This window comes from Neopsephotus bourkii, unplaced genomic scaffold, assembly GCF_033783945.1.
Source record: "Neopsephotus bourkii isolate Nb327-2 ecotype Australia unplaced genomic scaffold, CSIRO-AGI_Nbou_v1 NB_923, whole genome shotgun sequence".
In the NCBI taxonomy this organism is placed as follows: domain Eukaryota; kingdom Metazoa; phylum Chordata; class Aves; order Psittaciformes; family Psittacidae; genus Neopsephotus; species Neopsephotus bourkii.
In genome coordinates, this window is record NW_026901417.1 from 2,905,694 (window position 1) to 2,930,110 (window position 24,417).

Below are 24,417 nucleotides of genomic sequence, written 5' to 3' on the forward strand. Positions count from 1 at the left end.
GGCCCTTGTCCCAAGCCCCTCTCCAGGTTTTGTGTTGGCCCCTTTAGGCACTGGAAAAAAGCAATAAGATTGCATTTAGTTCAGCTTTTTCATGTGCTCCACTCATTTCATGGAATTCTGGTGAAATAATAGAATTGTTTAGGAGATTCACACAAAACATAAAATAAAAAAAAAAAGAAAAACAAACAAAAAAACCACCAAAACCCCACAAAACTACCACCACCAAAACCAACCCAAAACCAAAGAAACAACAACCACCAACAAACTTCAATTAAAAAGACAGAAAGCCCTAATATTAAATCTTGTCAGGAAGTGTATGGACCAGAACTAGATGGACTGACTTACGCCTGACCTCAGTATGAGTGAAGGCAGACACCTATTTTTGACAATGCATAAAAACATCAAAAAGAAAAAAGACAGAGGTTACTCTGCATTTAAGGCAGATCTGGTAAGGTATATATAAGATATCGGTATGCAGATAGCCTTAATTTTCCGTAGGAATCCATCAAATTACATTAGATCAAATATCAGCCTTGGGCAGGAAGGAGCAAAAATAAATAAATAAAAAAGAAAGATTGATTTTTCTATATAAACGCTTGTGTTTCAAATGTATCTTTGATGTTTAATTGTCAAATCTGGAAAGTAACAGGAACTGGCACAGCTGTGTATTGGAACCGTACTCTAGGCACACACTGTCCCACAGGTGAAGAAGTTGCTGACAAGGGGCTATGGACTGAAAGAGAATTTCCCCCAAATGACTGTTAAATTACACCTGACACTTAACAGTCAAGAAAAGCAGGTATGGACAATTTCTTACTGCTCAACGGAATACAGCTATAGGAAGATGCCTGCCTGCACAAGAAGAATGGGCAATCAACCAGACAACTACATTGATTTCATAGGTAAAAAAGGATTAACACGAAGGCACAGCGATTCTGCTGTGTGCATGCGGACAACAGCACACATGTCATTTACACACAAAGCGACCAAAAGAAAGGAATGACATACCAATGCAGTACTTGACCCTGACCTTACATACTGATCTTTGTAAAGAACAAATTTAAGTATCTAAAGACAAACCAAAATAAATGATATAAACCAGTTAACGGCTTCACAGTATTGCTAATGCAATTCAGTGAAGCTGTCTAGTAGTTGTTGAAAATGGAAGTGTTTGCACAGATAAATGCCACATCACTGATGTACTCAGATTATTGTGAAAGAAAATCTGTGAATCTGAAAAGATAACTTAAATCACGCAGATGCACACGAATAAAACACGCAGATGATACAAAGCAGACATTCAAAGCTAAGGCAAAGAAGTGTGAATCAAACAGAGACGTTATGGATGACCTCGGAAGTGAGAGAAAAAGTAATAGGATGCAGTTAAACATACATTCAACTGCAGACTGGATTGAAGTGAATGAGAATGCAGAATTTCACCACTAAAATGACGGCGATGGTAGAGTCTGGAAAACTATAGCAATACTGGGACAATGTCAAAAATAGTGGGAATTGAAGGTTTAAGGAAAACTTCATTGGAATAGGGCTGAAGCATTTTATAGTAAACTGGAAAAACACAGTAGACAGATGTTTTGAGTACTTAAAAGAAAACATTTGTGGCCCATGAATGAAATAGTTCCATCTCCCAACAACAAAACAGTCATCACAGCAAAAGAGAAACCAGGAAAGCATTGAAGAGAAATGAATAATAATAGTGGTTTACATAGTAACGACATCTGTGACTAAGTCAGCATAAGCACAAGGGAGAGAGTAAGAGCTGTCTTCCTCCAGTTTTAAAATACCTTTGGGTGGGATACAGTGGGAAAACTAGCTGAAAGCTTGCAAGACAAGATGAATTCCAGCTGTTGCATTGCGCAGACTAACAGATTTTCCCTAATTGCCTATATTAACATATAATCCTGGTAGGAGATCATTTCTGTTCTTCCCTTCTCTCCTCAAACTCTGAAGACACAGAGAACCAATGGGCTGCTGGCAGTTTAAGATTCTGATTCTGGAATGCCCTGTACAGCACGGAACAAGACATTAAAAGCTGATATATTCCAATGCATTTTGGAACACAGGCTTAGCAAGTCAGCAAATGGCACTTGAGAGCAGGCAACCCCTTGCATACTCCCTAACTGGCAAGGCACACGCACGTCCAACACCAGGCTGGTCGGTGGGTTGGTCTGGTTGTGAGACAGCGCTCACACAGCTCTGCAGGATCCTCCTTTGTGCTTCCCTACCTGCTCACACCTCCTGTGAGCGCAGACACAGACACTGTGCTGTGTGCCTCAAACCTCCTGCACTGCACACGGTATCAGGCTGCTGAAATAAACCACTCATGTGAGGAGGCTGTGACAGGAAACGCACTTGACTTCTCATTACGTAAGAGAAATAGCCCAAATAGCGTATTGTTAACAGGAGTTCATACATCACTTTCAGATGCTCTGGCATATGTTAAGCATGTCACCCTAACAAATCATACAGCGTGCACCTGGGTGCTGTTTTACCCTCTCTTTGCTCTATCTACCCAGGGATTCAGTCCACAGCCTTAAAAGCTGTACTTCAAAAGGTACAAAACAACACGGATGAAAAATTATAGGTTTTAATCTGCAGGAGAATGATTTATTAATGCTGACAGCTTAATTTAGTAATTGGACACTATTTGAAGAGAAAAAACCCCCACCTGATTGTGGAATACTGAGATGAGGAGCCTATTCCAGCTTTTGATGTAGCTTTGTCCCAGATTCAAAGCTAAAAAGACTGGGAAAGAACTTTTCCAGTTTACTGAAATCCAATCTCATCCTGGATTCCATCCAGGTTTTTACCTCAAAGGCAAAAGCAACTTAGTCATATTTTTACATAACTAAATTCCTGAGTCACATTATAGAGGGAGAGTCAAATGCAACTCAAGACCAATTTCTGCCATTACATATTTTCTTTTTATAGCATTGCTTGTAAGAAACAAATGTTGTAAGGCTGTTTCAAAACTTAAAAGCCTTTCATCATTGGTTGTTATTGCTCATTTCTCATTCAGATTTATTAACACATTAATACACATAACACTAACTCTGCATCATGGTAACAAGGGCAAATGGTGACTGCTCAGCTAACTCTAACAACCCAATAAATAATTTGTAATTAACCAGCTGCTAAAATAATAATGGTTTTGAAACATCTCTGCAGCACTACAGACTCCATAGAATGGAATGGAATGCAGCTGTCTAGAGTAATGGATGTCACAAGAGTCTCTGAGCTGGGTTAATGAAGCCAATGTTTAATTGCAGCCAATTTTATACAGATGAGATTAATGGAACAATCAAATTGACATGATATGCATTCACTGAACTCTTAATTCACATAAAAAAGAGACACTGCAGTACACCCCAGTGCCGTTGTCAGTTTAGATCTCCTCATCCCTTCTAATTACACTGTGACTAAGTGTTGAGGATGCTGCAGAAAAAAAGGCAAATTTTAAGTCTTCTGTTTCTAAAGCCACATTTCCCCACTTCCTCTTTGCCTGAGGCTTTTAATCTCTGCTCTTCTATGCCCCTCATAACCTCAGAACATCTAGAACTATCTCACTCAGCCTACCCAGCACTTCAACAAGCTCCAGACCTCTTTCAAAACCCAACAGCAGCCGACCCTTTGTGCCCAGGACAGCACAGCCCAGATTTCCAATGGCACTTGGTTCTCCCCTTGCTCAACACACAGTACCAGTGCACTGGCATCGTTGTCACTCATCCTTGCGCCTCCTGCTGTCATTTTTGCTGACACTGACTGTTCTCACCATGCTTTGTCCAAAACATCTAACCCACCAACACCTCCTCCACAAACACTGAAAAAAACCCACAGAAAAAGAGGCCATTTCCCCTCTCACATGCATACATACAATAATTCAGTTAAGAAATAGGCTTAAACTGATGCTTGGATAGTGTCAATGCTGATGCACATCACTCCAGTTAGAAAGAATATTAGTTTCATTTCTATGTGCACATTATTTTCTGTAAATTATCTAGCAATTTGGAGACTTAAAGAATACTACAACAAAACTCTTAATTCACTCAGCATCAGATAAATGCTGTCAAACCTGCTGATTCATTTCATCAACATGTATTATACTTCATTAATTTTAGATCTAAACATTTTCAACAAAATAATGAAGTTACATATAACTCAAAGCAGCAGCACCTATAAATCCTTCCAGCCTCGTGGCAACTTCTTTAATCCAAAGTAATCATATTTCTCTGTACAACAGGTCTTTTGATGTCTGCAACAGCATCTCACTATAGTAACAACAGTCTTAATGTTATAGCTCTCTTGAATGCCTGAAGTATTAATCAGATCCCATATTTAAATATGAAATCAGAGTACTCTTGATACTCTTCCTGAAACAGATATGCTAACCAGAGCCCCTCAATCATTTTAAAGGAAGTGCAATAAAGATCAAGACTATGAAGTCGGTTTTGATACCGGAGTCAAACTTCGCAGCTTTCTGGTTATGTTTTACTCCATTACCTCATCCTTTTACATTGAAAAACATTTCTAAATAGGCAGTTCATTTTATATTCAGGTTTTTTTGCCACAAGTTCTTTCCTTTTGCTTTTAAACCAAAGAGAATAAAGAAAAATCCCACTTTAGAATGGAAGAGAGCAGATTTGATGCTAGAGCTAGGAACACCATTCTCCTTTGAAAGCAAAAGACAAAGACTCAATGATCATGAAGTCATTCTTCAGTGCAGAAATTTCTTTATGAAAACAAACTTTTTCAGAAGTGAGCCTAAAGCCTAGCATGGTTTTCCAAAGAGACTGACCTTTTCCCAGTATTGTCCTGAAAACTCACGCAGCATCCTCCGCCAGCTATTACTTATAAGGATGTTATTAATGCTACATTATAAAAAGTAAGACTTTTTTCTTTTTTCTTTTTTTTTTATGACCAACCTTGCTCGGGTTTAAGCTCAGTTGATGGAAATACCATGTTTGTGAGCTTTATGCCCCAATTTAACTAAAAGAATATTTAACAGCAAGGATTACCTCCTTCTCCCAAATCTCCAATTTCCACTGTATTACAAGAAAATTCAGTCAGCTCATTGAACTTCATCAACATGTTTCAGCTCTAACCAAGATTTTACTTTGTTAAGTAATCCAAATATAATCAGCAAGCATAAATCTAGATATTAAACACACATTAACCAATATTAAATTACATATTAAATGCATTAAGCAATTTGATCCAAATACTAAACTCCAGATTAAATCCAGAAAGCAGAAATCTCAATAAAGTAGTCCCAACCAACACAAACCCCGTAATTCCAAGAATGGCAGGATTTCAAGTATCTCATTACCCATCTAAAGACAGGGGGTTTACAGTCTGGACTCAATCCAAAGCTATCCTCAGTTAATTCACCCCTCCATGGAGAACCAAAGACAGCTGGAGAGGATACGGACCGTATTGATATCCACGCATGTCACAAATGCAGGCCAGCACAGTTGGACAAACCCGCAGAGTATATGTAATTCTGTATGGAATTCTTTCACAGGAGCTTGCCTGTCCCATTGTGCCATCTGAGAAAATGTGAAGTACTGCTGTGAAAGCAGCAAGGAAGCCTACAACCATGGCTGGTCTTTAGAATACTGCCAGGGCTGACTATAATAACATTAAAACAGACCACCCAGCAGTCATTCACATATGAAAGCTACAACAGATGCTCTTTAATTCTTTATCTGAATGAGCCTCAGTCATTTAGCTTCCATATTTCTTTCTAGTATTTCTTGTAGCGAGCCAAACTCATGCGAAGAGGCTTCTTTTGGAGGCTGGAAATAACATCTTAGTTTGCATCTGTCCCTTCTTTGTCCATTATCTGTTAAAATTCTACTAAGAATTAAAATCAAGCCTCAACTTCATGACTATCCCTGAAAACACATACAAAATACCAGAATTTATTAGATGTAAGGCCACTGCCTATGGAGAAAGAGACTGATACACTCTACCAGCCAGCTCTGTTCTTTTGAACGTGCAAGCACAGTGATCATAGGTACAGAATTAACCACTGTTTTGGTATGCACCATGTGTGGCAGAAGCAGATCCAGAGATTAGTACATATAAATCACTCACCCAGGAAGAAAAAAGTCTACGCAACTGCCAACTAAGACAACTAATACGAAATGCATGTTTTTACAAGGGCTATTCAAAGAAATAGCATTTGTGGGAAGAATGAGTCATAGGAGAGCAGACTTCATATACTACAGTTACTCAAAGTGAGAAGACAAAGGGAGTTAAAACTTAGACCATTCTTTTTCTAAAATAACCAAGAACCATTAGCAAAACCAGCTGTGGCACTGTAATGATTTTAAATAGCTTTGTTATGCCTTCAGATTCTCTTCCAGTAGTAGATTTCTCTTTTTCTTCTTAACTTGCATTCGAGTTTGCTGTTGTTGGCACACTGTCTCAGCAGACACAAGATAAATAAACTTTTCAACAACATAAACACTTTTAAAACTGTATCTCTTAACCCCTATTCCCTGGAGAGGTTAGAATGTAATTACTTAATTCTTTACAGGTTTCCTTGTGCGTCCCTTCTCTATTTCAATGACTTTCCTTTCTACTTTAGTTACAACAAAATAAATAAGCATCTTAGTACTTAGCTCCATCTATATCACAGATCGTACCTTTTCCTTAACTATGTATTCCTTGTGTAATCCAGAAAATAGCACCATGCTTGGCACACTGAGCAGCATTCATTCATGTCACATGTTTTTGGGACCTCACTCTGCCTTCAAGTTTCCCCTGGCTCCTCCCTCATTGATAAAGAGATTAAACTTGACCCTCAGTCAAGTCAAGTCAATCAGTAGGCAGGTGTCATGACTGACTATCTCTTCACATGCAGATGTGAAACATGGTTTAGTGGTGGACTTGGCAGAGCCAGACTGACAGCTGGACCTGATGATCTTAAAGGTCTCTTTCAACTTGATTCTGTAATTTCACACTTAACTTGCAGGGCATGAAATTCATTGCCAGGTAGGTCTGATTCAGTGCTATAAAATGACAGAAGTTTATTCACGTATAGTAAGTACTTACATAGAGCCCATATGAGCCTTCCTGCCTTCAGTGACAAAGTGCTAATGACTTGAGAAAGTTAAAGACAAAACTAGTAAGATTTGCTTCATACACATTCTTACTCATGTTTTAGACAGGACTTTCACTTCTTACTAAGGCTTGCAACTCAACCTAATTTTTAAGAGTATGTTCTTGGATGTCAAGGACCTCTTATCAATGCCATTACTATTTATCCAGTAAAACTGCATTATTTTAAGGTTGCTGTATAACAATTAATATGCTTTAAAAATCACCAGCACTCCTTAGAAAGACAGAAGTTTTCCTGTATTTAAAAATAAACTCAGTAACTCACAAGCAGTTCTTGCTTCATGAAGTATCACATCTGAAGTTCAGGTCCAGTGTCCCAGACTCAATACCTAGCAAATGTGACAAGTCCTCACTCATTTAGAGCATGGTATTTAATGAATAGAATAGGGTTTTTAAAGGTTGAAAGCTCAAGAAAACATAAATTCATCCTAAAGCATTTTTTTCTCTAAATACCAAAATATTATGTTCTCAAACTTAAACATCGTTTTTCTATGGGTAACATTTTTTATTGTATGCATAATGCTATAGCCTATTTTGATGTCTCTTATCAGGTCAGACATCATTCATTTACAAGGAGACGACTTTCCATCAGTTTGCCCTTATATCAACTAAGGGATGTCATTGCTAAGGAAAAGTTATCACTGAAGTGATAAGATAACCAATCCTTATCTTCTCAGAACCAAACAGGCTCATCTTGGAATCAAATCTGGGTTTTAACTATGGAATTGGTCATTAATTTTTATCACTCCCAAGCTGGCAGGTGGTCTTTCCAGGACTCCAGCCAATTCCATAAAACCAAGACTGTTGCACAGCAGATTTCAGCTAAAAGTGAAGTTATGAAGCATGCAAGAAAAAGATGCTGTAAAAAGGGAACTTCAGGAGAACCTGAACTTAAGTAAAGCAAAGGAAATACCAGCACTTTATAGAGATGTTCACTGAAGTGGAAATGCCAGCAAAATAGCCAGAATCAAACAGAAAGAAAACTCAGGGCAGTAAGAGCTAGGTTGGTGCTAACTTTAAAGGCTTCAAATTTCCCTTGTTTATGAACCTCTGCAAAATTAGCATCAACTTTAGACAACAACATTTGCATTACAGTAGTAATGTGGATGTAAATCTTTAAACAGTCACGCTGGTAAAATTATTCCATACATCAGAAAGAAAGAAACCCTAAAACATTGTGAAAACTTAAGCTGAGAAGTAGTTACCAAGGGTTCCTGATGACAGATTTCCACAGAGGATAGGAATAGGTCCTAACACTGATGTTTTGTTATTAAAATTTGCAATGCTTACTTGCCCCAATTTTGACCGCGCATTAGCAATCACTGGCATTAAAGAGAAGCTGTGGTACATCTGCATGATTTTTGGACAATTCTTTGCATTGTTATCAACTTCATTTTTTACCACTTACTAGTTCCACCTATGTTTACAGGAAAAGCAACAAAGCTGGACAGAAAAGCTACTGCTATTTGTATAGAAAGTCTTGTAGTCAAAATGACATGTTGGCAATAATGAAATACCAGTGTGCTTGGTATATGTGATAACTGACAGCACAAGCTTTCTTGCACAACTCTAACAGGAATGCCTTCAGAGACGTTTGAGAGGCATTTCCAGAGGAAATACTGATTGCCAGAAGAATGCAAACACCATTAACAGCTGCATACTCTTGCAAACAACATTTAATGGTCTACAGGATGAAGAGAGTACATTAACAACTGGAGGAGGGGTGGGAGATGGAATGTCCTCATACATAATACAGTAACTCAATTAACAGTCAAACATTCAGCAGTGTAGTGAATGCAGGGGCAGACTTGCCTCAAGGAATTCATAGCACCTTTGGGTAAGGCTGCAGCAGTATGTGTTTATTGAAATCTGCATCTGGTAGTAATTTGTCCAGCAGCAAACTTGGTTTCTTTTTTTTACTTGAATTATCTACAAGGGCCCACATACTCTGCAACTGCTCACTTGCACCAAGATGTACATGGTATAATTTATGTTCTTAATTAGAAAACAAAGTTTATCAGCATGTTTGGCTGGGTTATGTCTAACTCTTCACATAAGAATAACAGAATGCATCTTGAACAGTCTATTCGTTCTTCACTGAAACAAAATAGATTGGAACGGGGGAGATTTAATCCCTAAATTATTTTCTTCTCCCTTCTTTACTGGAGATTTTTCCTGTAGAGAAAAAGGAGCCAACATGGTTTGAAAATTTTTCTAGAAGAGAATTGCTCCTCTCCCCTCAAAAAGAAAAAAAAAAGAGGGAATGCAGGTTATAATCCCAATTTGCCAAATATTGTTTTAGTAATGATACACTTCATTTGAAACTGGGGCCTAGCCCAAAAGACTGTCAGCAAGGGCTCTTACTAGCCAGGTAACAAATACCTCTCAAACGAATGGTTAGTGTTGTAAAGTAGTAGTCCTCTTCTAGACACAGAGAAGTCGAAATAGAGCACAAGGAGAGAACAGACCACAAGCCCCCCCCAACTGAGATCCAATTATGAAGAAAGATTTTAGGATCTCAGTGTGTAACTGCCTATGAATTTCAAGGTGTGAGACTCCAAGAAGATCAGGCCAGAATTCACAGGAAATTAAATGTTCATGACTGCACTGTTTTGGAGGGATACACCACTTCAGTAATCCTGTACCAGTTTTTAGGCATGGTCATTCAGCATTTCCCTTAAAACTCTGGATCACTGTTACATAGAAGGAAGAAAAGCACTTTGCAAACTACCTTTGTGTTCAATTTTGATTATTTTTTTAACTCGTTTGATTACCTTTCTTTAGATCATATAGGATTACATTTTGTGCCTGGATTAGTAGTTTAGTACAGTGTTTTGACTGACAGAGCAGTCAAAATGCTCAAGACAGTATTTCCTTACCTATACACAGGGCAGGTGAAACAGAAACATGAAGAATTACACCAAGACATAATGCAAGCAACTGCGCAGCACTTCTGCCTCAGTGGGTTTCAGCGTATGTGACGTCTGGGTCCTCGCTGCTTCCTCATTAACTGCTTAGGAAGTGTCGTTAATCGTTTCTCTGAACCCTGCACAACCTCCAAATGGCTGAAGCCCTCAGTGCCATAGCAGGGTACCCCCAGACTGCTGAGATGCTTTAGATGTACCAAGTCCCTATTCACCAGATTAGCCACTTCAGTCACAGAAGTCATTTGTAACTTCTTCACCTTGCAATGTCAGATACTAGCAAAGAAATTAGGCCAGAATATTGAACCTGTTCAGTCATACTAACACTAATTCATTGTGATGGATCCTGATGAAAAAAAACGAGGGGTACGTCTCCCTCTGCCCCATAAAAGGCAACAGTAAAAAATGTAATTAAGAATACTAAATGTCTTAGAGGCATGACAAGTTTCTAAAGACATCAACAAATCCATGTTTCAGATTCTACAGCTTCGATACAGCACTTCACCTGAAAACTCTGGGTGCTGTGTTCATCATTAAAACATTCTAAAACCTTCAAGTACAATTTAATATCATTTACTATCATGGCACAAAACAAAGCATTGCTTTCACCTCGTTTAAATACTGATCTCATGAGAGCAATTAGAATAAAAAGGAAAACTAGTGTACCTTTGCAGCTGTACATAAGGTGTGGTATTGTTAAGACAGGAGATATGAGAAAGCACAGACACTTTGAGCCCTCTTGGTAGAGAATGTCTGCTATTGAACAGTACTAACCTCCACTGATCAGTACTGTTTGTAAAGAGGACAAACACTCCAGAGTTATTACCTACACAAGCCAGCACTCAGAAGCTGCACAGACGTTCTGAAGAACACAGACTAAATACCAGTGCTACAGCAGTTTTATAGCACCTGGAAAGGTGCTACAGTCCTAAGACTCATTTTCTTACAGCTATTTGTTGCATAGCATTTTCCCCTCACATAAAACCTGATTTACTTATTCACAGCAAGACTTTCTATTTTACAGCTATGCAAGATTTACTGTGCAATTTTGTATAGAGATAGATTTAAACTCTATCAATGTTCTGGGACTGTGACAGTAATCCACAGTTTAACACATGAAAAAAAAAAAAAGGAACTGTTGCTCACTCAAATGCCATCATTCCACTTCTTGCAGGGATTTTAGGCTAAAATTTTCCTATATATTTGAAATTTCAAATAAAAATGCCCAGCTTGATACCAAAGTAGCTTAAATAAAATATTAACATATGCTTATATATATTTTTATATTTTAGATATATATTATCTATAGTTACACTGAATAGTCATTATTTTCTGTGTCCCAAGTATTTATTCTTACATTTGAATTTTAAGAGTTTCACTTCATTTTACTAATAACTACATAAGTTTAATGTATCTATCAACTTACACAGCTCATCAGAAGCACCTTTTACAGCCAGCAACTCCAAGTCAAAACTTGTAAGCAAAAGTAATTTATCAAGTTGTTTCCTACTTTTGAGATAAGCTCACACACCACATTGTGACAACACAGATTTAATCATTTGAACTGATATGGGTAGTGTTTCTATCGCTGTCCCCACTTTTCAAATCTCTCTTTGGAGTTCAAACATTAATGAGGGTTGACTGATGCAAATATGTTTGGAACTACAACAGGCCTTGCTCTGGTCTTACAGCACTCTCAGCTCAGAACACTGGCAGGCCCTCACCCTTGAGACCTGCCTTGAAGCATTCCTGTACACAAAGAAACCTTTCCATTCTGTACAACCCTACCATTAACTGTCCTTCCTCCTTCTTTCCCTTGGCTTCAAGTAGAATGAGTGCAAAAGGCCCCTCCTGTCCTGAAGGACAAATACCTATTTAGTTCAAACCAACATGAAACACAGGTATTTGAGCACACAGGCTAATGATGTAAGTCCTGGGAACAGCATTGAGCATTATTAGTAATACTAAGTAATAACTTTACACCAGTAAAGTTATCCAGGGAAAGACAAGGAGATCATGTTATGGTACAAAATATGAGGGTGCTGAGGCGCTGGCACAGGGTGCCCAGAGAAGCTGTGGCTGCCCCACCCCTGGCAGTGTTCGAGGCCAGGTTGGACACAGGGGCTTGGAGCAAGCTGCTCTAGTGGAAAGTGTCCCTGCAGCATAAGGTGTTTTCAAAGGCTATAAAACTCAGTTTGAACCATTTTGTGTTGATGTAACAATTACCTCTCTCTGGCAAAATTTCAAGAGCAGAAATACCACAGATTCAGCTAAGCACTGCATGAAGGACTGACATACTCAATCTATTTTAGGCATGTAACAGCAAAGCATAATAACCAGAAAGCATTGAAATTTACATACATTAAGAAAACTACCATAACAGAGACTCGTTTTTCATCTGGACCATGTTCAACAGTAATTCATTTGCAGAAAAAAATTACCATTATTTGAAGCTCTGGGAAATATTGTTTGATGAATGAAGGAAAATGATGACACTAATGGATATCATGAGAAAACTCAAAAAGAAAGAAACAACCCAGCTCCTGAAAGAAACCAGATTAATCTCTTAAGCTCTTAGGAAAGAGATTCCAGGGCAGGCCTGAATATGTCAAAGTGAATTTCTCCTGAAACACACCAGATTAAGAACATGAAGGAAAACAAAAATGTTCAAAGACACAGCAAAGTCTCAAATACTAATTCGGGTCTACCAATCAGTGGTGGGGTTTGTAGGAAGCTTTCGTAGCATCAAGTAAATGTCAATCCTGCATCCTGCTTGGCCTACTAACACAAACAAACGCTGGAGTTACAGAATTGACTGTTCTTGCGTTGCTGAAGTTGGTATTTTCTGCTTTGTTTAGGGGTTTTATTTTTGCATTTATTTTGTATGTTATTGTTTCAGAATCAAATACGCTGCACAATATCGTGCAGAACCAGAAATAAGATTATTTTTCAGAGCAAAGCACACTGAAAACCCTGAATTTTCTTCCCAATTTGGAGAAGCACAAAGTGCACTTTTAATACCAGCTGCCTATCATACGGCTATATTCTGTTCCCCAAGAAATGGCTGTACAAATGGTCAGGCACAAACTTCCAGAGCAGAATCAGAATAAAAATTTTCTGTTTTCTCTTATTCTAAGAGCTCAAAGGATTTTCGTGGCATGATTTAGGGTTTGCTTTTGTGTTGCTTTAAAAATGAATCCTACCCTTCCATAGGACAGGAATTCTAATCTGCATCATCTGGGATAGAGAAGACCAGCACAGCAAGGGGATTCTGCAAATACCAAGCAGGGTTCATTCGCTGACCACAAGAACTTGTCATAAACTAGGGATACTTTGTAAGAAACAAAAGAACTTTAAGTATAAAGTTGCTAAAGAGAAGTAACATAGACATCATGACCTCCTGACCTTTATAATCCCATTCAGACTCTACAATCACAGCTATCTGACCTTATAATCACATTCAGAAACATGAACTCTGGTCTGGATTTGATTATTTTGCAAAATTCTTTATGATCCTCTTACGACTGCAAAAGTTCTGCCACTTCTTGTGTTTTAATCAGTCACAAAGCATGTATTTGTGCATTGTATGGTTTTCTTTCATCCCAATAAAGCATAAAATACAGTAAAGCTTCCTAAAGCATCAAGTAATTTAGGAATAAGTAAGAAAGTACATTTATACTTGGGTCTTCTTGAGAAAAGAGAGAAATAATGTTTATTTCTGGAAATGTATTGTATAGAAATTCAATTACACACACTTCAGCAAACTCATGTGAAAATCTATCTTCACTGTCATTATTGCTCCTTCTATTGATACCTGTCAATAAATGCTTCATTCCCTGTATTTTCAGGAGTACTTATGTATGTTCAAATAAGGATAAGCTCAATTATTTGCTTAACTGGGCCTGGAAGAACAGTGTCAGTTGTTTCTGAAGAAAAAGGGTGACCATAAAATGAGTATCCTTAAAGAAGTGAGGTACTTAGAAAATCGTACAAATGGGAATGGTTCTTCCACAACTATGGAATCATCTTGACCATGGGTTTTACTAAATATGTCAGCTTTCACTTCCAAAAGTGTGCCTCGCTGGTACAAACCAGTCTTCAACAGAGCAGTCAAGGGTGTATCAGGAAGCCTGTAATTTTAGACTAGGTTAAATAAAAAGAGCTCTCCTAACCAGCAAAACTCAATATATTTTGAAGGGTTAAGTCTGCATGTGACAAGCAAACCAGCTGGTTTTAGAGATGCACTATGATATGCACCTGTTTCTGGGCAGCCCAGCCAAGTTCTGAGCTGGTAGTAATGCAGTTAGTTGTTGTTCTGCCTCCAAATCAATGCCTCCAGTTTCTGACTAATAATTCATGAGATCCATAGGCTTTCTCTATTTTAAGCCCCGCTATTAAACTCTACTACACAGTGAACAAGTATCACAGAATCATAGAATCATTTAGGCTGGAAAAGACCCTTAAGATCATCAAGTCCAACTGTTAACCCAGCACTGCCAAGTCTACCACTAACCCATGTCCTTAAGCACTACAAACACCAGAATATTTTAGTTTCTTGCGGAATACTTGTTTCACCAGCACTAGTATATACTACCAAAAAGTGAAAAAGTTTTAGTTAGGAATAAGGAGACAAAGCTATCTGGAAAAAAGAGTGCAGCTTTTACGTGAGCTTGGCCAGATCCCAAAGTGAACTGCATCCAGTGGAAACAAGGTCTAAGTGCTGACCTGGGAGTTTCCCACAGCTTCTATTGGCCTTCACAGCCATGCATGTCACCAGAGCCTCTTGCTGAAGCTGTACGTAAGTATCTTAACTGGTATTAAAAAAAACCAAGAATAGAACCCAAATTAAAGCCAGATGTGGAAAAAGCAGATGCCTGAAATTTACTGTCATTTCAAGGCTGAATAGAAGCACTTGCTAATTTTATTATTTACTAAGTAAATTGTCATGCTAAGTAAGTCATGTAGAACATCTGTAATTTCCTGATGCATCTCATGGTAAAGAAATAGGTGATCTATTGACTAAAGCTCTGTAGTTGGAATGAAATTAAACCACAAACTAAATCAGTGTTATGATTCCTACTCTAGTTGCACACTGAATTATGATTCCATTCTTATCAGTCATTTTAAAAAGCTGAGGTCAAGGATGTCGAGATGGCATTAACACTTAGGTTAACAGCTCAGCACTGGAACAGGAAATTGAACAATGCAAGCAAAAAGGATATTAAGTGGAAAGTCTTCTATACCTTACTGAAAATTGTATTGCTTTGATCCGGGCATGCACAAAGCATGCAGAGAGGGAAGGTTTTCATGGAAGCTTCAGGCCATCCAAACCCATTCTATTTAACGTAGTCAAGTCACTCCTCCAGAACATGCATGACTTACCCAGACTCTCATTTAAGCAACTCAGAAGCTATTTTATAGCATTAGTTTAGTATTTAGCTCATTAAAGCCCTTCTGTACACACATCATGAAGGCAGCTAAGCATTTGTTACGTGAATTAAAAAAAACGGGAAGGTTAAGTGTGTGATTTAACTTAACATGCAATATGCTGAAGCATAAGACCAGTATGACAAAACCTCCTGCTCTTCTGACCACAACAAAATATTCCATGCAAAGCATGCTATTAAACACTCTCAATGAATCGACATTTTAGAAGCGATCCCTTAAAAGCAGATTGAGTAGTTTCAGATCAGTTTTCCCTATCAGGTACTTAATATCACTTATGTCATATGCAGAATTGTGATATAATTATGATGCTGCTGTAGTAAATTTAAGATTGGGTGACATGTAATTTTACAAGTCCATTTTCTTTACAGCGGAGCAACAGCACTGGTCAAATTTTCCTAGCTAGGAGGAAAGGAAAATCTTCAGTTATTAGGAGCCATTCTGATGGTCACCAAACCCAGCAATTATCCACAAAATCTCTCTTGAAGAGTCTGAGTGCAGAGAGGCAAGTAACTTCTCAACAGAACGATCACACATGGAGCCATAAAAATGGGCCATACCTGTCTTATGAAACCTCTCTCACTACTTCTGCTGCTGTTTTTAGAAATCCAGGAATCAAGAATATCCTAAACCAACCCCAAGAGTACTGCTCTTCATAAATCTGATGTCTCCATTTTACAGATATTCTGCCAACAGCAGCTCAAAAGCAGCCAGAAACCTGAAAAACCATTTCAGAGTTTTAAAACTCAGCAATATAAATGACACAATCTGCCCTGCATGAGAAAAATGAGCTCTAAAGACAGGAATAATTCAGCAGAAAATGTACTGAAAGCGCTCTCTTATGCACCTCAGAGTTTTAAAAACTGCCCCAGATCATGCAGAGTGGAGGACAACAAAACCACCTCTTTCAGAGTCAGCAGTGGCAGAACACAACAGAAGGATTAAAAAGAGTTCAAAGCCAACTTTAGAAACATCCACGTGATCAAAAAAAAACAAACCCACAAACAAACCAACACAACAACAACACCCATGAGAGCAAAACATACCCCAATTTCATTCCACATTACACCTTCTGTAAGTAGAGAAATAAACAGCATTGCTTTCCCCATATAATAATCCACCAGGCAGTATAATAATATTTCAGATTGAACTAAAAAGATTCCTGACTTATTTACAACACATAACAACACAAAAACAACACAACCAACAACAAAAAAAAAAAAACAACCACGAACCTGTGTAAAGACTGCCGCTACCTACAATCAGCACCTGTATACTCGTAGTGCTTGCACAAACTGCAGTTTACACTGCCACAGGAGCAGCCTAACAGACAGGAGCTCTCCTGATACACATTCAGAACTGCCAAGCAACAACTGTTACTTAAAATATTTCTGTATTTCACAAAATGGGACAACAATAAAATGAATAATATTCAATGGGCTGCACATTTTTAACTGACTGTCAATCTGCATCACATCATCTGTTCTTACAAAAAGAATGAACTCTCAGATCCAACAATATTTCTTATTCTGTAACATCAAAAGGACACATATTATCTTACTGGATGGATTATCCATGTGGCTTGTGTAAACCATCCTGTAAATCAAGCAACAGCGCTGATGCTATCAGTGGTTCACTTAATCACATGGTTATACAGCTGAGCATAAAACCAAGCACACTTTACTACTATCACTTTATTCTTATTACCCTAATTGCATTTTCTTACCTCTGCAGCCTGTGTCTCCTGATGTAATAAAGTCAGACCCGTCAAATCTTCTAAGAAGGAATGTGAAGAATTAAAAACTTTAGCTAGGAAATTAAACCCTTCTCGTTCATACTGGTCAAGGACCTGTCAAAGAAACAAACAGAGAAGGGTTTTAATGTCCTGAATGTGATTCACCATCATCATATTTTGCTTACAAAATAAAAGTACAATCTTTCTGAACACTTAGAAAAATGACTTTGTATTGTAAACAGGTAAAAATTATGGAGAAAAGAACCACCATTTCTCCCAACTCAATTTCTAAGGAAAGGAGAAGGTATGACGGAAGAGAAGCGAGGTTAAGATTTTCTGGTTTAAACATATTATTAAGCTAGTAACAAGACAGACAACACGGCAAGTAGAAAAACTTAGCTGCAAAGTCATGAAAGGAGCATTTGAGTTACACCAGACACAGTAAAAGACTGTTCCAATGCATCAGTTAAGGGAAAGAACCATGCTGGGACAGATGAAAAGTTCTCCGAGTAAGTGTCCAAGTCCAACACCCTCCCTATCTCCAGAGATTCATGGGTCTGAGACCACTGTATCTTAAAGGCCTTTTTATTTTCCTACTCTGATTTTCCCTATTTATCTTTTGCTGTGAGAATCTTACAGACTAGCACAAGAATTGTGAGGAAGGTTTTAACTTATGCTCCTCTCAAACCCCTAACCATGACAAATTTTATTTCATATAGACATAGCTTAAATGACTATTTCACAGGCTGATTTCATAAAATCATAGAATGGTTTGGGCTGGAAAGGACTTTAAGATCATCCAGTTCCAAACCCCTTGCCATGGGCAGGCACACCTCACACTAGACCACGTCGCCCAAGGCTCGGTCCAACCTGGCCTTGAACACTGCCAGGGATGGAGCATCTACCACTTCTTTGGACAGCCTGTTTCAGTGCCTCACCACTCTTACAGTGAAGAACTTCTTCCTTTTGTCTAACCTGAACTTCTCCTGCTTAAGGCTGAACGCATTGCCCATTTCGATCAAACATTACCATTAGATTACAATCAAGTGTGATGGAAATTGAGGAAAGAGAAGATAAATGTCAGAGATGACTCTGCAAGTTTTGTGAAAGCAGGTAGCAAGAAAGTGGAAGGAATGTATGATCGAGCAATGCACTCAATATCCACTGTTTTCCTCTTTTTGTTCCGAGTTCTACCACTGGCCATTTATATCCCGCTCGGCTACCACAAGGCTCACTTATTTTGCAATACATGGGGTTTGTGGATTTCTCCAGTGACCCATGCACCTCATCAGAAATTAAAAAACAAAAAAAGGAAAGGAAGAAAAAAAAGACTTAAAAACCACACAGGAGCATATCTTTGGGTTTTTCTTCCCAAGATAAACACACCAAGACAAGCTCATCTGACTACTCACAGTGCAATGTAAAGAACCGGACAACTTCAGCAAATGTGTTGGTATTGCTTTCGTTTGTTGGAATCACATTAGGGAGCTTACGAGACATCTCTGGAGTGATGCAGGCTACACTGTCATTCACAGTATATTGAAACTGTAGCCTTATTTTAAAGTATTGAAGCATATCAAAGAAACACAGGGACAAGAATTTTACCTCTCTTCCCAGAGGTAAAAAATATGGGATATGCAAATGTTATGAAGAGAGCAGGGAACAGCGTGCAACCTGACTACATATGAGACGCCTATCAAATAGTCTTCAGATCTGGTCGATTTTGTTGCTCAATAACTAAACTCAACTAAATTCCCAAGTACTGCTTCCTCAGCAAGTATATTACTTCAGTGTGCCAGGGTGTTCTGTGTAAACTGCCCTAGTCTATCCCAGAGATATGCTTAACCTTATTCCCTGCCACAGCCAAATGAATCCTTACGTGCTCACACAAAGCAGACTGCAGCACCACACTGATATTCATAATGTCCAGCATTAGCTGTGAATGAACCACCTGGAAGAATTGTTATTAAGTCCAAGTGCCCTTTCTATTGTGATTAGCATGGAAAAGACTAGGAAATCTACCATTAGGTGTCTTAATACAGAAGATTTGTCTTGTAACAGCCCCTGCAGAAGCTTGAAAAACTTTATCAGAAAGTGTACTTGCTGATTATAATTATTTTCTATAATGGGAATAGCCTGCTGAAGAACCTCCTGACTACCTTTACCACAGAAATTCCAGCCAGCAACATACCAGGGAGTCAAAGCATGACCTGACAGCATCACTCAGTCTGCTGCCCGAGCACTGGTGGTACCCTTAAAGGAGGATACACTACCATGAAACCCTTCTAATACAGACAGCAACTGAAAGAACATTTTGTCACCCTCAGGCACTTTGTCTCCTATTGCAATGATTACAACTTTTCAATGAACACCATAAAGGGATAAACACCATTGACTTGCCCACCTAGAACTTTTACTACACAAATTCAGTAACGACTGTCCTCTGATAAACATAACACAGGGTGTATTTGTTTAGTAGCCACTAAACATACCTCCCAAAGAAAAAAGAAAACAGCAAAATAAAACTCCTCTCAGATTCCTATGCCAGGAGACCACACAGGAATACTCTGCAGGTCATCAGGAATAAAGCCAGGCTAGACATTAAACTGGCACAAAACACTGCTAAAGAATGTTTCCAGATTTAATAAGTGCCCAATTGTTGCTGTGTGGAAAGGAAATTTTCTCCTATTTAATCATGCCCAGCAAAACGTAAAGGCCCATAGCTGGCAGGAGTTTGCTTTTTCAGTTCTTAGTTCTCCTTGCTGCGCACACCATACCTGGTACCAATGGGATCATTCTGAATGGCAGCTTTACAGGAGAAAACTACCTGAGAGATGTTATAACTTCTCTTATTATTGAACCCCAATCAGTTACTATCTGACCTCAGGTGTAACAAAAGACCCTCACAAACTGTTTCTGGGTGTCACTGAGCAGCCTTCAGCAACATGTCACTACGCAGTAGTTGATTTTCTCAAGCAGAAAAAACTGCACAGCAGCAACAAAATGATCCAGGAGGATGTAATTCTTCTGCCTAGCCAGGCGAGCTGGAGCAACGCAGATTGAGGAAGGAACTCAGCTTTTTCTCACTCATGGGTCACCTTTTAGAGCTTAGCAGGCGAATTCCAAAGTAACTTGCCTTCTGTATTTCATGTCTGTGACAAACACAAATGAATCTGGGGATGCACATTATCACACCAGGGACAAATTAATGTATTGCTAAAGCTCTTCATGTAAGTGATACACAGTAACCCGTTTTATTAGCAATCTTTATTCTTGTCTGTTTACTGAAGGAAAATAAAACAAGTCTCATGGTAGGAGGAAAAATAAAATAGAGGCTTAGAGCAAAAGAACTTGTTTTGAAACAAGAAACAGATGTGCAGCCTTGGTGTTATATTCTTTTTAACAGCATTCTGCACAAAGAAGTCTCAATTGCTGGGTAGAAAGACATTCAGAAAAAAGACACTGGCTCCAGGATTGCTTTATAGCATAAAAGTTAATTTCTGGTTAAGTCAATATACAAACCTCAAACTCCAAACCCGAAGAACCTGGGCACTGATGTGAAACTGGCTCACATTTTATGCCTCATTTCTGTCACAGAGTTTGTAATCTTTTCCCAGTACTTCCAGTTGAGTTAGTGTTTTTTGTTTTCTAAGCAGTTAGCATCTGCAGAGTTCCAAACAGTGGTGTTTACTTTCCAGGAAAATAAGAAATTACTGCTACCAGATTTATTGATTACAATAGAGAAGACATATGGGTATAGCCTGCTGCCAGAACAATGTGGCTGCTGTGTTTTATGCTCTTCCTGGCTTTAAGCACTTTCCACTCCAGAAAGACAGCTCACTTGCCCTCCTTACCCTAGCTTCCCCCTAAGGGGATAGACCTTCACTAAACATTGCAGAGTCAGAAACTCCACCAAATTCAATATTCTATTCAGGAATTTTACATGCCTAGATATATTACTGCACACTGCTAACTATCCAGTTATCACAGGCATTGCACAATGAACAGACTACTGTGGGTGTTAGCATGTTGGAAAGAACCATTTCAGTTTCAACAGCTGCTTGGAAACAAAGGAAGACATGTAACAGTCTTGCCAGTTCAGCTCTTCAAAGCTCAATGTATCTGCTATTGAAACAGGAAGTTTAGTGAAAGACTACAATGCTGTGAAGAATCCTTCTAAGTGAGAACATGATGAGGCACGTGAGCCATTGGGAACTTAGGTGTAGGCAGTTGCACAGGCAGCACTGCTCATGTTCCCAATTTTACCATGAGAGCCATAATTCTGGTTTCCTTAAGAAGATCCTCAGCTCCTAGACTCTTGCCTTTTCATTCGTTTCTTGATTTTTATGACCATTTGGTCCTAAAAAGCTGTAAAGAAAAGCCTAATAAGGTGATCCTGTAATACACTTGTGCAAAAGCATGCAACAAAACTGAACCTTTCTGAAGAGATTTCTCAGGGACTCAGTTCATGACTGGCACAGAGAAGTCTGACAATGCTACATGGGCACAAAGATGACTTTTAAGACACTTCATCTTTTGACAATACTCCAACTATCTAAAACGTGTCTACACATGGCCACTCACAATTGTGCATTCGGACATGATAAAGAACAAGAGCATAAAGCAAAGATGTGAGTGAGGCAGGCTCTATTGCAGGTGCATGCTGAAGAAGGCTATTCTGAAAACGCTGCAAGGTTACAAAACACAAATCAAGAAAGGCCTTGTCCAAATTTTTGGCTCATGTCAAAATAATTAAAACACCCTCTGCAGACACAACTGTCTCCATGCCTTCCCATAATCAGCATTAAAATTAAAGCAGATCAGTATAAAGCCCTCAGTAATCCCAGTACAAAAAGCTGGAAATTCATTTAAGAAACAAAACAGACTACTGGTTTAATTTAGAGCAGGAATGCAGTGACACAGATGTGCTTTGTTGCTATTACTTACACTGATTCCGAGTTGCAGTGGACAGAAAACGGATTATTAACTTACTGAGGAAGAGGCCCTGAAAGGACTCGACACGATTTTTTAGCTTAGGTCTTTCCAGTTTGTTCTTTTGACTAATGAAAAGGAGGGAAGAAGAGTTCTTACAAATGTAAGAGATGTAAATTTAAGCATGGTCTTCTCAGGCATGCATCCTGTGCTGTTCTGCAAGAACCTTGATGTGCTGTGTACACAAGTAACCATTTTTCCTGATGAGACAGACTAACACTACAGACAAAACGGAGAGCTTCATTTTTGCCACTCTTCCCTTTCTAAAATATTTCTCCCAACTAATTTTAAATAAAATGATATTTTCAGATTACAGTCAATATAAGGGCTTTCTACTGGATGGTGTACAAGTTTAAGGCATTCCCCACCTCAAAGCATTAGTAAACAGAAGTTAAGGTAAGTGATAAGAGAGAGTGAGAGTAGAAGAAAACAAACATCTCTAGTTTAGATACTGGGAATACATGAACAAAAGGGTTTCAAGTAGACAACATCATTAGATCATCTGTCCTGACCTCTCCATACATGGGTACAACCTTCCGTCACCTCACAGCCATCTCTTGCTCACTCCACATTTTACACTGGAGGGATATTTACAACTTTATTTATCCACATTCTGCTTCCTGTCCAAAATTTATGCTGATTAGCTCATCGGCAGTTACAACATTCTTGGCTCCAGTTCATCCTGGCATTAGTCACTCTCTATTGTACAGCAACTACAGAAAGCCATGCTTTCTCCCCAGTCACACTGGAGGTTACTGACAAGTTGTGGCTGGATCATGTTTGTTACCCATGTGCTGAACGCTCAGTTTTGCCTTGAAGTAGCAGTCAGAAACAGCACCCTTTTCCACAGACAATCCCCAGTGCTGGGAGTGAAGCAAAGTCATTTCCCCACTGCCTGAAGTTCTCACAGAAAAGCAGCTGCCTCACACTCAGTCCCATTTTGGCTGTCTCCACAGGTTGATCTATAAAGCCTGGAGTGGGCCATCTCTGATGCGTTGACTTCAGCAAGCAAAAAGCCAGTAATGACTGGGTACTACATAGGAAGTCATTTATTCCATCCTGCCATCAGTTGTCCCCTGCCATCAGTGCTTCAACAACAAGGCAAGATCTGCCAGACACTAAGCACCCAAACCCATCACTGCCTTCAACAGAAATCGCAGCTGCTCAATAGCTCCTAAATCCAGATCTCTAGCTCAAAAATCCAGATTTTGTAGACTATTTTAGAGAGAGGTTTTTATTATGCTACAATACCTATGCAAAATAGCACTGGAAGAAAAGCAGCATTCTCCCCCAAACCACATGTATTTAATGGATTTCATCAGTTTCAGTTATTTTACCATCTTTAACCCTATTTCCTTCATTTTTTTTTCCAATTTCATAACCAGAAGCACTTCTCCAAAGACACAGATACAGGCAACACTGTAAAAACATGGAAAGACTCAATAAAGGTTAAACTTACACTCTCCAAAAATGCCTACATGGGTATTTCCAAACAAAAGAACAGTTGCCCAGTAAGGTGAGGCTGAAAATTTGTTAAGTTTAATCAAATAAGAGGAATAGATGTAGACAAAGATTGCAATGAGAAGAATACAGAAGAGCATTCAAGAAAAAAACTGCTACAGTTAAAAATGGGAAGGCACTAAAAAGTATCTGAGAAAATATGTAGTAGCGATCCCTGAGATGGGAATCATGAGATTAAAAGTGTAATTCAAACCCAAGTAAACTATATATCATCTAAATACCAGAATTTAACATTTTAGCATGATTTAAATATGAGATTATAATAAAGCAAAATCTATTTGCAGAAAGATGGGGGGGGGGGGATAATGAGACTCCCACATCCTCACCCAATTCCATGAGATAACTCTTAAAAGACCTGACCATCGAAGAGCGGAACATTGATGGAGTTCCAATTTCTCCCTGTTGCATGTTGGCATTCCTTTTTCATGTGTAGAGATAGAATTATGGCTGAAACTGTGAACTGCACACAGTGCTGCACTGTATCAATGCGAAGTGCTTATTTGTAATGATGATTTTGACAAATGAGTGTTTTGGACCATATTCTGGCCTGAAAATTTGTATTCATGTGATTGAGACTTGATTTTTCACATTGGTTCACGTTTTTCTTACATATACTCAGACCATTAACCTTCTTTCTGTGGAAGTAATAAGAACAAA

At 38.7% G+C, this 24,417-nt stretch overlaps 1 protein-coding gene across 2 annotated transcripts in view; it reads right to left on the reverse strand.

Annotated features, from left to right (window-relative positions):
- ATG7 (autophagy related 7) overlaps positions 1 to 24,417 on the reverse strand; it is a 91,360-nt gene that overhangs the window by 35,744 nt on the left and 31,199 nt on the right. For both annotated transcript variants that reach the window (XM_061357869.1, XM_061357868.1), the window contains one exon: positions 17,239 to 17,361. In XM_061357869.1, the coding sequence (XP_061213853.1) occupies positions 17,239 to 17,361 (123 nt within the window). The remainder of the gene's footprint in view (positions 1 to 17,238; positions 17,362 to 24,417) is intronic.